This window comes from Diorhabda carinulata, chromosome 3 (genome assembly GCF_026250575.1).
Source record: "Diorhabda carinulata isolate Delta chromosome 3, icDioCari1.1, whole genome shotgun sequence".
Classification (NCBI taxonomy): Eukaryota; Metazoa; Arthropoda; class Insecta; order Coleoptera; family Chrysomelidae; genus Diorhabda; species Diorhabda carinulata.
In genome coordinates, this window is record NC_079462.1 from 9,145,461 (window position 1) to 9,163,916 (window position 18,456).

An 18,456-nucleotide genomic window follows, 5' to 3' on the forward strand; every position below is an offset into this window, starting at 1 on the left:
CTTTGGTTGCATCAAAAATAAATTTGTTATGATATCGGTTTAATCTGCCATGGAACCAACTCAATGAAAAAAATATGATGAGTAAGTGTATTGCTAAAACTAATTCCTATATTTGAATTATTTGAATAAAATTCATCTCTATTCATAATTATTTTAATAAAAATAAATATCTAAAATACAACCAAAATATTAATAAATGGGCCCATCTTCTAAATTATCATCTTCATCCTCATATCCTTCTCCATTATCAAAATAGTTATTAGCATAGTCAGTACCGTCATCCATTTCCTCATCTTCATCTTCCTCCATTCCTTCAATATCGTCTTTATCTTCTTCATCCTCATCAACTGTTTCGGTTTTTACAGGTACCGCTTCAGTTTTTGTCTCTAGCTTTTCCAAGACATTCAATCTGAAAATACATTAAACATGAAAGTATTTTCACTATTAAATCTCACACTAGGCCAAAATATTTGTATAATTAACAACCAACCCACATAAAAAAACGTACAAAAAAATACCCCGAACAAGAGAGCATCAGAACCTAATCCGCACCACTGTAAAATTCCACAACCAAATAACAATTAAAACAAGATGTTAACAACAAGCATATGAAAGAAAGTTTTGTTTGACTTAATAAAGCGTTCAACAGTCTGGTATTTGTCTTCCTGCTTACAACAATGAATGGAAAACTTCAAAATATCAACTCATGAAACCAGTACTCCTACTCTTAAGATCTACGCTTTTTTATTTTCCTATTTGCAAGCTATAATAATTATTATAACAGGCACATTGTGTGATTATATACAATTCAGTAGGTGTGCTTAAAAAGAATCCAGTGATTATTATCTCTTACAGTTGTAATTAATAACTAGATTAATTAGTTTTATCTATTGGGAATACATTAATACTCGTTAAAACCTATTAATTAGGCCTTATGGATAATGTTGCTTAAGTCTACCTTGTGCTGCTGGTTGTACCATAATCTTAGAAGTCAGTCTATTTGGATGATAACTTCTATTTTTATAGTTCACCGATAAATTTTCAACGCGCTTGTATTAGCTTCACCTGTATGTAGGTTTGTTTGTTTGTGAATTTAGAATATGAATTTAGAAAAACGTCAAAATTTTAAATAGAAACTTTTTTCACTTAATTAAATAACTTATCTATTTGAGAAGACTTTAAAATCATTCAAATATCAACTACCAATTTTTTGCAATGAAATTAATATCTTCCTAAATTATCAAATTGATGCTTTCATCATAGAAAAATAATATGGGTTAGAACAATTTGAACAAAACAAGAGCTAACCTTTGTTCTATGTTAACTTCTTTGGCTTTATCTTGTTTTGCTAATCTTTTTCCTAATATTTTTGGCCGCAATTCTGAAGGAAACAATCTCCAATCATATTTTTCTTTGGTATTAGGCATTTGAGCTACCAATTTGTCAATTGCTTGTTCTGTTTGAGTTTTACTCTCAATCATTTTTACATAAGAACCAGATAGTTGCAAATGATCTATAAAATCTTGCCTCAATATCAAAAGATAATCCATTTCTAAAGATTGCTAAAACATACATATGTTAAAGAGTATTAAAAAGTTGCCAGCTTTATCTCAGAACCACGAGGACAGTCCCATAAGTACCTGGCCCAACATTGAAAACACAAAAATTTAAAAAAATATATAACAAATTTTTCAAGGTAATCTCCTTTTAGCTTCATACATGTTTCCCGGTAATGTTCAATAAATTCAATACCCTTTTTATAATAAGAACCGTCAAGCTCCTCAAAATAGTCAATAGCTGCTGAAATCATCTTCATTGTTGGAAAATATTTGACCACTGAACCATTTTTCAAGGGACAAAATTTGGCGAATAGGTTGCATGAGACAGAAATTCAAACTTCAATTCATCAATTTTGGCAAATTGCAATAACGGATATGTGAGCTGGTGCATTGTCTTGATGAAACAACACTTTCTTCTTAGCCAAATGCGGGCATTTTTGCTTAATTTCTTCGCTCAAATGTTGAAAAAGTTGTTCATATAATACTCCCCGTTAATAGTTTTTCTTTTTTCAAGATAGTCAATGAGAATTATCCCACTCACAACTCAAAAAACCGACGCCAAGACCTGCAGATGGAACTGTCTTTGCCTTCTTTGGAACAGGTTTTCCCTTTTCAGACCATTGCTTTAATTGTTGTTTTGTTTAGGGTGTGCAGTGATGGATTCACGTTTCATCCATGCTTATGAAACTGTGCAAAGATTTGGCTTCATTTCTTTGAAACTTTGCCAAATACTCGATGGAAGCATCATCACGACGCTGTTTTTATTCCATTGTGAGCAAACATATCACCAATCTTCCGCTCATGTCCAAATTTTCAGTTAATATGCAATGCACCGCACTTTTTGAAATGCTTTCTATGTCTGCTACTTCAATCTTCATAATATATTCAGGTTTGTAAATGTTTTCGCATTCACATGGACCTCAACTTCAGCTTTTTTACGTCTTTTCTACCCATAATAAATATAGTCCAATTATTTTTTTGTGGATACTGTATACAAAATTAATTATAAACTAAGCAGTATGGCACTGTTAAACAAACAATCAGAGTCCATAAAGCCACAGCAAAACGTCGGTACCTGGCGAGATTTTAAAATAAATCTATTTGTTTACGTTCATGTATTACTTTGTCAACACATTGTTCCATATATTAAAAATAAATACAAATAGTTAGTCTAGACCAAATTTTTTAAAAGAAATATTATAGTTTAAACTTACAATTATAGCATAAAATTTCTCAAGAAAATTATTATAAAAATACAGTGCCTCTAATAATTTGGCCAGGGACTATATGAAACAACCTCTTGTTGTTATTAGATTATGAAACTTACACCAACAGAGGTTTCAACTCAATCATAAGTAGAAGTTAGTGAAGTTAACTCTTCAACATTTTAAACTACTAATATGGACTTTCTTCATTAGATTATCGACAAAATAGTTACTTACAGTAAGAGGCACTGGTCTTCTTTCTAAAATTGGATATAATGGAGGTGGCTGTAAAACAGGTCCAGGAATAAGATCTTTAGATCCAACTCCCAGAGATGTTAACTGTTCCCTATTAAAAGTTTTTGATACTCCTCCTCTGCCTCGACCTCCTCTACCTCTTCCACTCATATTTATATTATTTAGCAATTTCTAATTCTTTTTTGTCTTCTGATAAAGTTTTTACTTCTTCGAGTTCTTTTTTGAACGTTTCCTAGAAATTAATTAGAAGGTAATAATAATTTGTTATTAATGATTATTTCTGAAAAAAGAAGGGTGCAATCATTACATTTTGGAAAGTATGATGATTAATACACATTCTGGTACTAGGGCAATTTTAGTTTATATTAGAAAGGGTAATAATGAAAACAGTGTAACACTTACTAAATCGTAAATAACTTTGATAATCAAGGAACAACTCGGACATGTAGCTTCTTCTTCACCAGCAAGCAATTCTTCCTAAAACACATGAACTAAATAATTTTACATTATTCAGACGAAGCTAACCTAACTTTTCAACTTACTTTAGTTATTTCAAATCTATCCCCGCAAGGACATGGATAATGATAAACTCCTTCCTCTTCGTCGAATTCGAAGTCCTCTATTTCTACTTCATCATGATAGACACTCATAACGAATATCTATTTATTAAAATAAGTAAATCTTTGGGTGCAGCAAAATATCATATATTGTAACACGTGGTTTTAAATGGATTAACAATGGATTTTGAATACCCGCACATCTTACGTCAAGTCAGATATAAAACATAAGGTGGTTTCTTCGTTGGAACCTCTTATATTCATATTTCAGCAGTAGATGGCAGCAGTCATACTATTTTTGAAATGTTGCAAGTAGTGCAACGGCAAAATTATATAAATTAGTTATACCCAATCAATTTTCGAAAATAAATATTTATTCAAGTGAGAAATATATAATAATACAAAAACGCATCAAAATTTACTGATTTCCTGTTATGGTTAACAAAAAATAAAATAAGAACAAAATTTTCAAAATAAGTCCTCTTGAATCTCACTTCCCCCCAAGAGTTCGCAGTGTGTTATCTAAGAGTACGCAGTCAATCCCTTTTCGGACACAAATCGCAAAAATAATGATACAGGTTTACAGGTTTTGCACTGTATCAGGTCTGTTTCTGGGGGCTCATAGTACACTCAATTTTACGAGAGTATGTTCCACTAATTTCTCTTGATGGAGTACCATTTGCATTTTTTTTAGAACCTTCGGATGGATCTGCTTTTCCTTTTTGGTTTTTTGTTCAAGCTGTTCAAGTCTCTTTTAACAGTTTGTCTATTTTTCTCCTCCAAATTCTGATCAAGTACTGCCTTGTAGGGTGTGCTTGTTAAAACTTCTGACTTCTTGTTCGTAGCCTTTCTTTGACTGCTTTTTTTTAGTTGCTTTTGGCAATGGACACAAACGATAAAGAATTCCGCTATGTTGATCTAAAATAAAATAACCACCGAAACCAATAATAATTAACTTAAAAATTTTCATCCATCTACTTCAGATGAGATGTAGTGGTGATTTCCAGTTATAGTTAATTTAGATTGTGATTTTTCTGTTTTGAGTTTGTTTGTCACGTCTCTGAATATTTTGGTAGAATCATGTGTTCCCGTGGGAATGTAATACGGACTTAACTCATTATCATTACTATGAGTACACTTCCCACTTGGCCCAGGTTGTGGTGATTCGTTTCTTTTTTCTGGAGTGGATATGTTAGTTTCACTTGTCGTCAGCGAATGGTCTGAAAGGAAAAAATATGTGCAATACTTAGAAAATACTGGCTTATTAACTAACTTGTATTTTGCATTAAGGTATTTGGTTTTTTAGAGACAACGTTTGCGGATGTTAAAACTGTCAGGACGTTTGGTGCATTTTTAAAGCTCTTGTTCCACTTCTTCATCTTCTATCATTATTTCAATATCTTGTACATTTTGTAAGAATCTATCGGTTATGCTGGGAGGAGCAAAATTAATGTCGTTGAAGATATGTTGAGAAATAGTAATTACTATTTTTGGTTGAAGCCATCCTCGTATACGCTTTTCCAAAAAGTGAAGCCACTTGATATATAGTAATGTCTTTTCCTGGATTCATAGTCATCCATCTCTCACTTTCCTGGTGTATTCCGATTTTAGAGGATCGAAAAATCCGACATCGAGTGGTTGGAATCTATGACTACAATGAGGCGGCAAACTAAGAAGATGAATGATATGGTTTCGAGACTTATATGTAGAGAATGGTTGACCAGAACTAAAAGCACTGGATTTTCGATATTCGACCGTACATTGTATTGAACGTGCTCCAACCATCTAACGAATAGTTCCAAATTTATAAATCCACTTTCAGGCAGCATGATGGTATCTTCTGGTGCCCCATAAAGTAATTCTTTTTTCGCCCTCTTTCTAGGGTAAATTAACGCATGAGGTATATAATATCTTCTGCTATAATCAATTGTCTTCTTTCCCTTGATAGCACTTTCCTCACAACTTTTTTCCCTTTAACACTCATCATTTTTGAGTTTTATTAGGAACTGTGAGCCTCCTAGCTTTATCCATAAAAAAATGTTTTCCCGTAAACGAGCACTTTTCTATAAGTTGTTAAAAATTCTCAAAAAATCTTGATACTTGAACTTGATTAAATACAATGGTACGCGCTAAACTTTATTTTTCCAGTTGTCTGATAGCTAAGTTCTATTTTTGGCAAAAAGTTGTTATCCATTTCTTCCCAACAACTGTCGTTGTCTTATAAAAAGGATGATTTAACTTTATTTCCTCTGTTCGTAATTCCTTGATTGTCAACTGGTAAAAATGTTGATCCAACTGTTTATCTTTTTTACTAAATCAAGTTCTTGCTTTTAAACAAAGACGGACCTTAAACGACCTAAAGATGTGGGAATATGTCCTAATTTCAACCGTTTCCTAAGTGTTGCTTCATTTATACCGTATTCCCTGGATAAGGATCTTTATGACTGTCCATTGTTAATTTTTCCTTTTACTTCATTCAAAATTTTCTGTGTAAATTTCAATTTTCAAAAATAGTAAGCCGTAAAAAAGAAACTTTTCCATGAGAACGCACGCGTACTCTAGGAGAAGTCGTCGTTGCGAACTCTTGGATTTCAATCCATCTCGAATTAAAGCTGAATTATCGACACTAAATAAGTCTAATGGAGCGTGTGGAGAGCATAAGGTCAAACTAAAGATACGCCAGCTCCACGGTTCTGGATACTGGCGTAAACATAACCTTTTATCGAACTTCAACTTATGAATTAAATGCATAAAAAGTTACAATGAAGGTAGTCAAAACATAAAAACATTTCAATATAACGTACCTTTGACATGAGAAATTGAAAAACGTATGTAAGCACTTACTTCCAATAAACTCATGATGCGTACTCTTGGATCGCGCGTACTCTTAGGCGACCTTACTGCAGGTTTTGTTACAACTTTTCAGTGCCACCAAGAAACTGTTAATGGGAAACTAATATTGATTTATTTCTATTCTTTATTCTGGTCGCCTTAATCTTTTTAGAGCAATAGTTTTCTTGTTTTGCAATGAATACTTTTCGGTCCTTGTGTAGCTATTTATGAGTCTTCAGTTTTCCTTCTATTTCTGTTGAATCTCTTAAATACAAGTTTACTCGTATTCTCTGATAGAATGTAATTGAGTACCAATTGCTGCAAATGCTTGTGGTGTAGTTGGAATATGTTTAGATATAGAGAGTAAAATTTTTAAAACGTTTTCCTTTTTTTATTTTTGGTGGGAGCCAGAAGCTTCATGGTGCTAAATTTCATGAGCGAAGCGAATGCGTATAGATAGGAGTGTTTTTAGTGGATCACTTGTTTTTCATGCTTTCACTTCTAGTTACCAATTGCAATGTCTAAGTTCAATATTTCACGACAGATACTGCAAAGATAATGTCACCAAAGCAGCTATGATAATAAACAGTCACGCTGGAATAGGTTCAAACTGGTCCTGTTTGTTTTAACACAAATGGGTATTGGATATACGTACTAGTTGAAATAAATGCAGCTACTAATGCTGCTTGCTACTGCTAATAATTTATTCACCAAATTTTTTTGATCTCGTATATTTTTACAATAACAGCCCTATTCATATATCCCTTCCTCTATCTTACATTATATCCCTCTATTTGAGTGAATATCAAAGTATTTTCTTCCTTTCAGGTATAGTAATGCAATCAAAATAAATAAAGATTATAATGTTTAAAGACTTGAGGATTGAAATTGTTTTTGTTGCCCTCCAAAATAGAAGTGTGTTACAACTTCAATACATGAATGTCCAAATAGAAAATTATTCATTTCCTCAATTAATTGTTCATGACAGACTTCGAGCATGTATCGAAACAGATAGCTTTGTATTTCTTGGGAAGTTCCTATGAGTATCGACGAATTTTTTAGGTGCTAACTTAGATCTAATCTAATTCAGCCGAAATATTTATGAATCTAAGAAATATGTTACGGTTTTCAGAAGTAACGTTTCCATCTGCTGGACAGGGAGCCAATGACCCACAATATTTTCGACAATATATGCCTATTCTTCATAATGTCCTTGTATATTTAATCAATTAACACGATACAATAGAACCATAGCTTGAGTTCATCCTAATAACGTGAATTTCATACAATTATAAAGACGACCTTTGGAGTTTTCGTGTCTTTTTATTTTAAAACTTAAATGCTTTAGATTGGTGATCCCTGTTGACGTGCATGCTTTTTCGCAACTAAAAAGTGAGTGGAGCAAACAATTTTTCAGTAAGAACCACAAATTTGATCATTTAAATATCCTGAGTAAATTTTTCCCCTACTCAGAACAGTTTTTCTATAATAATATTTCGTAAAGACCTACTTTCCGTTTTTAATTCTATATTTCTTCGTATTATTACGAACAAGCTCGCAAAATGGATCCTTGGTCCAGCTCTGCTCATCTACAATGGAATTTTAAAATTTGGTGAATTCGCGCGGCGCCTCTAACAGTTTTTATAAATGGCGGAAGGGCCTTTGATGTGTCCTTATAGAACTTTTTATTATAGTTGGCGGGTTATTTATAGTATTTCTTCTAAATAATTTCTAGGAAAGTATTTGTTTATTTCTCTTATTTCTTTTTGCTCTAGAACTTTGTAGAATTCTGTTTGTGGTATATAAATAAGTTTATACAGGGCAGTAAGTTAGTTTTAAATAAATAGTTGTAGTTAATAGAACGAATTAGTAAAAGTAATCGCAGAAATTGTGTGATATTTACAAGTAAATTATTATAAGTTAAGTGTATTGTCTAGTGTAAATAAATAGGAAAAACGTTACAGTATGAATAATTACAAAATTACACTCTATTATAGTATATTGATTCAGCTCAAATCGTTCTAAAGAACTAGACAGTTCGGAAAGTCACGAAAACAAAGCTAATTAGTCCGCACCTAACCACTGCATTAAGCATTGCTTTGGACTGAATGCACTAAACTTCATCTGGTCAACTTTACTAAACTTCATTCGCCAGAATTTCGCTGCAGTTGTTTTATCAATGTGTTACAAGGTTTCTTCCAAGTGTTAAAAATGTCTTTCAGATAGTTTGAAGAAATGGATTATTATTTCAAATACGTAATCATAATTTTTTAATTTTTGCTAAAGCATTGCAGTACTGCAGCGCTTATGCGCTAGCCGCTCCTGCTCAAAGTCCATTTTATTCATGGTCTATACTAGCAATTCGTTTGAAATAATTTGTATTTTTCTTATAATTCAATGCTCTAGTTATGCGATATGGTTACTATTTTTTAAATGGCCTGCATCTCAGAAGGAATTTTTCTGATTACATGAAGTTATTCTGGCCTGGAGTTTAGGGGATCTGTTACCAACATAAAACCATCGGCGCTGAAATGAAATGTGATTAACGAGCGGTCGCTATGTCAGGATCAGATGTGCCCCTTTCGACTTCCCCCCGCGCTCTCTACGTTTGCCGCGTGCTGTTGCTGGTCGTTCGTTGTTGCAATTGAGAAAAAAATTATCGAACCTCCCCACTTATCCCAATTCTCAGGGACGGAATAGGTGGACACATTTATTAGAGGTTATTGGGTCTGTTGAAATAATCTTAAAACGAAACAATAATTTAGTGAGAATATTGCTTTTGGTTGTTTAAATCATACAATGTATAGGAGCATATATAGTATAATGTCCTATCGAGCAGATTTTTTGATATGAAGTTCATCATTTTATTATGGGACTTTTAGTGCATTTTATTAGATGCTTTGGTAGTATCAACAGCTTTGCTCTGAGAATGGGCGTTTAATAACATACATAGCAACTTATGCCTGTTGTACAGCGCCGGGGTAATCTGATACATTGGGCACCCTGTACAAAAGGCGTCAATTGTATTGTATTTCTATGATTTATTATATTTTGAAACGTAAATACGACTCTGATGTTTTAGCATGTGGTATTTCGATATTAATCTAGGATTATGACCGATGTTCGACCGTTTGGATATTCGACAAAAACATACTCAACAATATGCGTATATTTGTTTCAATATTCGTGCCAAATTTCAATTTCTATTAATTGGTATATAATGAGAAAGACAAAAAGTTTATAATTTGAAAATTGAAATACAAATAAAATAAAAGCGAAACAAAAGCTAATTTATTTATTACATAGCTACTAAATTTTTAAATTGAAAATCATTCATAGATTTATTTGGCAGTTATAACATTTGGTTATTTTCACAAAAAACACGTAATTCATTTGGTCAGTACGAGGCCTGGCTATTAAATAACGAACTGATTATGGAAAACAGTTTTATGCTCCCTTTCAATATACTCCCCTTCCTTCTCCACACACCTTTCCATACGTTTTTTCCATTGATAGAAGCAGTGCTGGAAGTCTTCTTTGGTGAGCGCCTTTAGAATCTTCCATTGACTGAAATCAGGTCCCTTTCAAAGCAGATCTTTTTCTAACCTTTTAAGGAAATATGAGCAGACCCGATGACGCAAGAGCTTTTGGTCAGGAGTCAGATTTTTTGGCACCAGCTTTGCACCAACTTCGCATTAACTTTGTCATGTGTAATTCCTCGTGACCTAACGCCTTTATCGGCGTTTACAGCCTCGGCAATCATCTGGATGCTCAATCGACGATCTCCATGCACAATTTGGTTGATTTTGGTCACTGCTTACGGAGTTAAAGCAGTCACAGGGCGACCTGGGCGCTGATCATCTTCAGTGCTCTCTTGGCCCTCACTAAAGAGTTTATACCACTCAAAAACACGCGCACGAGATAGATAATTGTCCCCATAGGCCTCTTGCAACAATTTATACCACTCAGTCGGAGCTTTTTTCAATTCAACGAGAAATTAGAGATTGATAAGTTGCTCCTGTTTTTCGTCACACATGGTTTTCGGCATGAGAAAAAAACACGTTCGTTTCAAACCGCTACTGCACAAATACTATAATAGTGACGTAAACGTATTTTGAGACGTGTATAGATAATATATACCCAACGCACTATTCATTTTTTACCCCATTGTGTAGTGCGTCCTCTAGGCACGCAGTCTCGTTATTTAATAGCCAGACCTCGTATACTGTGAATAGATTTTAATGAGAAAATCAGACAATAATGGTGAGTAATTGAATCATACATAGGCTTGTATACTTAAAAATAAGTGCAATAAAGGCGTGTCTTCATGCAGCGAATAATTCGCTGTGAATATATCACTAATGTCAGCTGTCATCGAATATTTGTTGACAGGCTAGAAAATAGTAACCGATTCCAAGCGAATAACCTGGTCATTATTGGTAATTACCAATAAAAACCAAGTATATTCAAAAGCTTTCGGTAATTGTTTGTCATTATATCATGATGTCATAAGGACAAGACCAGCTATAACCGCGGTCATATATGGTCATTCTCTTTTAATAGGTTAGTGATTGTTGATGTGGCGGACATAATTTCGTGAAGCAAAATGGATAATCAACAAATGTATTAGTTCAACCGATTGTTCCTGATTATTAAGAATTATGTAAAAAAAGAAAATTGGCAGCAATCTTTATGTTATAAGAAGAAAAAAAATTACTTTGAAAAAAGATATGCATAATTTTTTGATAAAGAAAAACTAGTGGAATTGTTGCTATATTTTGCCTTCTCTTATATCAGAAACGAGTATTTAATTTTAGATTAGGAAGTTTTTAAGTGGAGGATTTTCAGAAAACCAATTAATACATCTGTTAAAAATACTATGTTCCGTTACTTAAGCATCAGTGCGTTTACAAAGTTAGCAGATATAAAAGATGAAAATAACATACAATAAATCACACCTTCAATGTTTGATTGTGAAGTGATGGATTTTTAACATGCTCTTGGAGAGCTAAGTCGAGCAAAAACAATGCATTTAATGATGTATCTAGAGTTGGAAACAATACAAGTACAAAAGAAGCAATAAAAATAAATGAATCATTTAGAACTTATTTTGAAAAGGTACTTTAGATTGGAAAGATCAATAATATCTGTAAATTATAGTGTACATGTGTCATGAATTGAAAATAAAATTTACTTATCTAATATATAATTTTTTTCCTAAGTTTAAGCTAAAAATTTAGGGTTTTAATCCAATTCAAAAACAGGAGGTATAAATTTACATAGGATTGTGACAGATAAAAGCATATTAATTCAAAGCATTGAACTTTTTTACTAATTTCTTCGTAAATACAGTTTAATACAGTTTATATGATGAAAAATCTGTTATAATACACATTCATCAAATGTTATTCAAATGGACAACGTTCACTTTTGAATTATAATAAACTTAAAATATGAAAAGTATAAAATATTGAAAGAGTAGGATTTTTGAACTCAATATTTCGACAACAAACACAAAGTTTTTAGTGATTACTAGCTGTTAGTTGAACAAATCCAACTAATGGCGAGTGTTCGCCATCTTCCATTTTTTCTACAGTTTCGCTGCATGAAACAAGCCTTAAGGTAGTAATCTAAAACCGAACTAGAGAGTAGAGAAGAATGCTTTAATGTCAAAAAAATGTTCACCATTTGTAGACAAGAGCTTATGAATAACTACAAAACAAACACACAAGTAACTAAATGAATACACAAATGAAATGAAATCTAAATATAAAGTATACATACGAAAAATACAATAAATAACGATATTATCTTTAAAAACGTACAATGTCAAAATTGTTTGTGTAATATTCACATGTATATATTGCCAAAAGAAAACAAATTCTATGATGTGAAGAAGCAAATAATAAAATTAAATATACGACATTCCTAAAATATGTAAAAATATTTAACAAATCAATATTAATATTAAACTAGAGTGCAGAATATTCAGAATTGAATAGTATAAGAATTCAAGTCGTTCACAATGTAGAAGGCACTTTCCATTAAATACGCCTTGCGAAATGCGAAAAAAGATTTAATAAATTTGATTTCAATTGGCAAATGATGGTGCATTTTTTTTCGCATTGTACAGTATTGAGCCTTTAACTAATTTTGAACGTGGAGCAAGTAGATAAAGATCGTGCTCCGTGTTCCTAAGTAGATAGCAATGCCAACGAATTAAAATATGAATAAGAAAGGAAGAGTCAATATTTCGAATCTTATAAAGTCTGAGTAAGTATCTCTCTTTTTACAGTTTGAAGATTCGCGCAAATTGCACATATCGGAGATGTGACTCAAAAAAGGCATAATAAACTGTCATAGAGGTTAATAAATTTAGTTCCTTGGAAATTGATCTTAGCGCATAACAGGCAGAATTCAATCTTTTAGATAAAGTGGCGATAGGTAACTTTCATTTCAAAGACTTGTATATAATTAGCCCTAAAAATTTTACAGATTTAGCGACGTCAATGGTGGTCTTATTTAGTACAAAACTGCAACGTATCTTGATACGACAAAACTTTAGTTTTAGAAAACAGGCACCATGTCTTAAGGGTAATTGGGTGATTCCGTTCTAACTGTGATATTCAATGTCCTGTATTGTTTTTTTGTACTAGTCATTAATTAATAATCAATTAATAAAAATTTTGTGTTAATTGAATAATTCTTAAGATATTTAAACATTATTTTTATACAATATAACTTGCCACTTAAAGAAAACTTATACTACATCACTTGAATGTCAGTACCGTGTCATGTCCATTCCTAGAATTTACCGATAAATTATTAATTTTTTTTGTCGTAACAAATGATTTAAACTAATTACCTTATAAATTCTAATGTTTATGATCAAACTGAGGAAAATTGATGCACTTGTTGTTTAATATCTTAAGTTACCATGTCAGTACCGTGGATAAATGAGTCAGTACCGTGGAACTCAAAATCCGACATTTGTGTCTTGCTCGTGATACTTTGAAGTTGTAGTAAATTCCTCTTAGAGTTTTATTTTTACAGTAAAATAGATGAATAATATGCATAAAAAAGTTAGAAAAGTTAAATTTTAAAATCTTGAAATTTTGAATACAAAAAATCACAGTTAGAACGGAATCACCCAATTACTAATTAGCTCACTAGATATGGTTCTGTGAAATGCCGTGATATCAGGCTTGCTCCAAGAGAAACTAGTGTCGTCCGCAAAAAGACATATTTTACCGCTTCCGGCAGAATAAGACCTAGTAGTGAGCCTTCAGGCACTCCACATTCTATTTGGCTTACAAAAATACATCGTTGTATCAACCTTCACAAACTGACTTCTGTTGGTAAGGTATGACTTAACCATACGAGAGGTATTCCCCTAAAATAGCAGTACTACAATTTGTTAATTAAAATATTTTGATTTACACAATCGAACAATAATAAAAATCGTTACAGTGGAGTGATTGTTGATTGGGCTGGATTAAAAATTATTTAGGAGAGAGAATATAGTATCATTTGTATATTTGTTACTTAAAAATCCAAATTAATAGGTAGCTGGCGTTTAATATTAAAACAGAAATGCTAAGATAAGAGCCCTTTTGTGATCATTTTTTCTATGATCTTTCGAAACGAAATGTTTATAGGAGTGGTAATTGTGCATTCCGGCAGAATCGAAAACACATTTAATATAAACCAATCGGTACCAGATGAGTATTTATTTTGGATGCCATTGTTTGTACTGCGAAGCTGGACTAAAGCTACGTACATAAAGAAAAAACTGAGTAGATTCACATTAGCATCAGGGAAATACAAAAGCGGATCATGAGGAGCTAGTAGTGCGGAGAGGTTGTATTTTGGTCCAAAAATGCCCTAGTCAACTCCTTGCATTAGCTACGAATCATCTGTATATCATTGAGATGCAGTTCGAGCTTGCGGAAGGTCTTCATTGACCCATGATTGGTGGTTACACATTTCAAATAGGATGCCTGTGGCCATCAAGCTATACATTTGGCTCAGTTTGCCACTGATTTCTAGCTTTACAGAAATCTGACATGTGGTTAGATTGGGCTAGGTCAAATAAAGAATAAAATAGTTTCAAAAATCTCAAACTGCAATTCATGGTTTGAGTAGCAGTAAAATCCAATCTGATGTAATGAATTAGAAGACAAGGCCATACTGGAATTACATGGTTATCGAAGACCTTTTCAAATGTAGCAAGTGTAAGGTATGACTGACTTTCGAATATATTTTCGTGGACACTGTACAGAATTCCAATTAAAAAGAAAAAATAACAAAATCTCTGGTCACGTAACTAAAAAACATTACTAACATAAACATCACTGAAAACAATAAACCAAAGAATAATATTGAGTTGAAGTACTTATACTATTTAATGTATGTGACTTACAGTAGAACACCAAAAATTTTTATACACATTATATATAGCTCCTGAAATTCTATCTAATTAATAGAACCTTCCAAACAAAAGTCAATGAATGTTGATCTGATCTTCTTCCAATTACATCAAGGGTACCAAATGGAAAAGTACTTGGTCCATTATTTTATATACTTCTTAGACGTACTGGAAACACAAACAAAACAACAAGAATATTCGCTGGCGACGCAGCCATCCATTTGGCTCATCAAAACTCACAAATAACATCAACAAATGTTCAAGTTCATTTAAACGAGGTACGGCAATAGTTACAAATATTGAGTAACGAACTTAATAAAATCAAATCAACACATATAACATTCAAGTTTCGCAAGGATCGATGCTCTATAGTCTCATTAAGCAATGTAGAAATACCAAAAGAAAATAGTATCAAAAACCTAGGCATCAACTTGGATGAAAGACTCAATTCGAAACAACACATCGGCGGAAAGAGAAAACAATTGGGTTTAAAAGCAAACTAGCAACACTGGCTGATGGAGGAGAAATCTTAGAAAAAAAGTTCCAATTTATAAATTACGTCAAATAATAATAGATGTCTTAGTGTTTACATCGAGCCACACAAGTAGATCAAAATGTACCAAATATTCAAAAAGTTATGAAAGAAAGAATAAAAAATCATCCCAACACCAAAACTATTAACTAAGAAGTGTTAGTATCAAGTCACAGCAAACGACTAAAGAAAGAGTGGCGGATAGACCTAACATGAGGTTTACCACGAGTTGTAAATTGTAAAGACATTAGAGATGCCAGAAAATTTAGTACGAGTGATGAAATTATTTTATAATAATTAATTATATATTATTATTGTTAATAAAATATTCAAACACAAACGAAAACACATATAGACAATGTAGATATCTCTAATTTATCCACGAAATCTTTGTGAATGTTGGTTGAAGTTAACTCTTTTAAACGCAAGTGTTTAATAACCACACCTTGTTTAACATGATCAATACTAAAATATAACTTTTTCGAATCCAGTCTAATACTGTTGACACGTTTCAACAGTCCATACATAAGGTGATGATAAATGATTGTTTTGATTTTTAAATGGTCCAAGACAAGTAAAGAATTAGATGTTAGTTACATGTTGAAGAGATTGAAGGAGCAGAAGCTCCATTCCTTATCACTTAACAATCGATCAAAATATCCTAGATGAATATTGTCCTAGGACATGGGATTTCGCGACTGATTCTAGAGCCCAGAATATATGGCTCAATTGGTAATCTATCTTTTTGTTAGATCCCGTATAATCATATTTCATCTGAAAATATTTCACATCTTCAGGAGTAAGTTATGGCACTAGATAAGATTCAAACTGCTATAAGTAGGTATAGAATTAGGAGAATAGATATTTTTTGAATATTTCTATTTTCTCTCAAAGATGACGTATTTTGAGATAATTCATCACATGCAGCAGCCATTTTGGTATTCTCAATATAAGTTTTATGTTTCTAATGGAATAGAATACACAAACCATCCCATCAATTCAAATTTGACGTTCGGTTTTTAACGGTTTTGCTCGATTCTGGATGTTTTTGCGATCGTTCAAAGGTAATATTTGATCAAGTGTTAAATGGACGATGCTGGAATACAAACAAAATATTTCAGTTTTAATTAAACGGAATTAATTGATTGTTTGTTGAATATTTCACTGCAGTGAATTGTATTTTTAACGTTTTACCTACCAATGCAAGACATTATATTTAACATTTTTCAAACCATGCATTGACTATTGACTATTGATTATTCGGTGTAAATATATTATACACATTCTTTTTGAAAAAAATACAGGAGTTTGCATAAGGAATTGGTATCAATTGAAAAAGTGGAAAATATTATCAAGCGAGGCAAAAATATTGAAATGGTGGTGGTGAAGAACAAACACCATAAATGTTAAGAGTCAAAGAAGTAGATATGAGAAAGAATAAACTGTGCAACGTTAACACCAAAGTTTTAAGGAGTAATTGGCATTTGACAGCTTCATACCAAATATTCATATAAAATTTGAATGATTTCTAAGAGTATAATCGATGATACTGGTTTATAGAAATCGAATGTGCATTATATGCGGTAGTTCATTATAATCGAAATGATTATATAATGATAATTAAGCGGTTCAAAGAAACTCCTTTTTTTATCTAGCGAGGAATAAAGTTTTCCAAAAATTTACCAGGTTAATATTATTTTGGCAAGGTATATTTAAGCTTTGTTTTTTTTTACCATTTCAATGCATGTAACTTAACGTGGTGAAAAGACTTAATATCTTTTCATATCTTAGCTACAAATGTCGACTACTTTTTAAAAAATTATGAATATTTGTAAATCAGTATTCTCAGTGCAGACAAAAAGTTTGCTTTAAGAGGAAGTCTAGACTAAAAGACTTTTCGGAAACTATGATCGGCTTAACCCGATCATGATGAAAGGAACTGTTTGTAGTTTTCATGTTTTTAAACATTTCAGCTTAAAAATAGCTTTTTAGTATTAAACTTTAGTGTAATAGCAGTGTATGGGTAAATTGTTTATAACTGTTCAATAATTATTATTAAACATCTATTATACAACTATATAAATATCATGGAAGAATTAACGCACAAAAAGTAATGAAAATCCAAACCGCTTCTAGACCTTGTTTAACATTTGAAATTTCCACCGAAAATTGAACGCGACGTTCGGAATCTGTGATTGAAATTTGGTTCTGGTTTAGGATCCACAAGCTTTAGTTTCCGAAAAGCCATTAAAACATTCCAACCTATTAATTATTACAAATATGATATAGCTAGAAAAATAAGCATATTTATCTATATTATTTTTGTTTGAAAATATTAAACTTGATATTCTTTGTTTGAGTATCTCACAGAGAGAAATTAAGCAAGTAATAGTGAACGCGTTAAGGTAGATTTACACTATCATTTTGTTATATTATATATTGACTGATGTCCAGTGACATCATTCCTCACTGTTTTCTTTGATAATTTGTATATGTATTTAGGAACTGATGTAACTTAATTTATATAAATATACATTTAAAAAGATGCGGAAACTGCAATGGTTTTGGTATTTTTAATCTTTGAGTTTGTTCACTTTTGTCACAAGTAGATTTACTGCTAGCTCGATCGGGTAATTGTTAAGTCTATGTAAAGAGCGTTAACTTATTTCTTCTTTGACAAAATTCACTTTAAGATCCTTCCTGATTTCACTGTTGGGTATGAACCACGGTGCGTCGGTGATTGTCTGTAATACTTTAGATTGCTATCCCCCATAACACGTATCCCATACGTTCATATTGGCTTGAAGGCGGCTTGAAAGCTTTATTTTGCAACGATCATTTGGATTTACAGCCTAGTAATCAGTAGTGTTTGCAGAATTTAATTCCTTACTGTCTCCTTCTTGTAAGGATATGTGTTTTCCACGTGAATTCTTTGACTAAAGATGGATACCTACGTATTTTTTTGTGGTAGGGATTATCCGTTACTAGAGGTGTAACTCCTTTATATTTTGTGAATGTTATTTTGCATTATTAATTTTGACTTCCCATATATTTTGTTTGAATATTGTTGTATATATGCTCCTGCATA

General features: G+C 32.2%; 1 protein-coding gene across 1 annotated transcript; it reads right to left on the reverse strand.

The window, feature by feature from the left end:
- Positions 1 to 88: 88 nt before the first annotated feature.
- On the reverse strand, positions 89 to 3,496 carry LOC130891052 (DNA-directed RNA polymerase III subunit RPC7-like). Its single transcript, XM_057795557.1, has 5 exons — positions 3,422 to 3,496; positions 3,002 to 3,251; positions 1,309 to 1,562; positions 183 to 409; positions 89 to 106 (listed from the first exon to the last, which is right to left on the reverse strand). The coding sequence occupies exons 2-4, from the start codon at positions 3,167 to 3,169 to the stop codon at positions 190 to 192; spliced, it is 642 nt and encodes a 213-aa protein (XP_057651540.1). The 5' UTR covers positions 3,170 to 3,251; positions 3,422 to 3,496; the 3' UTR covers positions 89 to 106; positions 183 to 189.
- Between the last annotated feature and the right edge of the window lie 14,960 nt (positions 3,497 to 18,456).

Excerpts from the sequence above, each read along its gene's own strand:
- LOC130891052 (XM_057795557.1), bottom strand. The coding sequence starts at position 3,169 with ATGAGTGGAAGAGGTAGAGGAGGTCGAGGCAGAGGAGGAGTATCAAAA. Across the intron at positions 1,563-3,001 it reads GAAGACCAGTGCCTCTTACT|CAATCTTTAGAAATGGATTA; the intron begins GTAAGTAACTAT and ends TGTATGTTTTAG. Across the intron at positions 410-1,308 it reads GAAGTTAACATAGAACAAAG|ATTGAATGTCTTGGAAAAGC; the intron begins GTTAGCTCTTGT and ends ATGTATTTTCAG.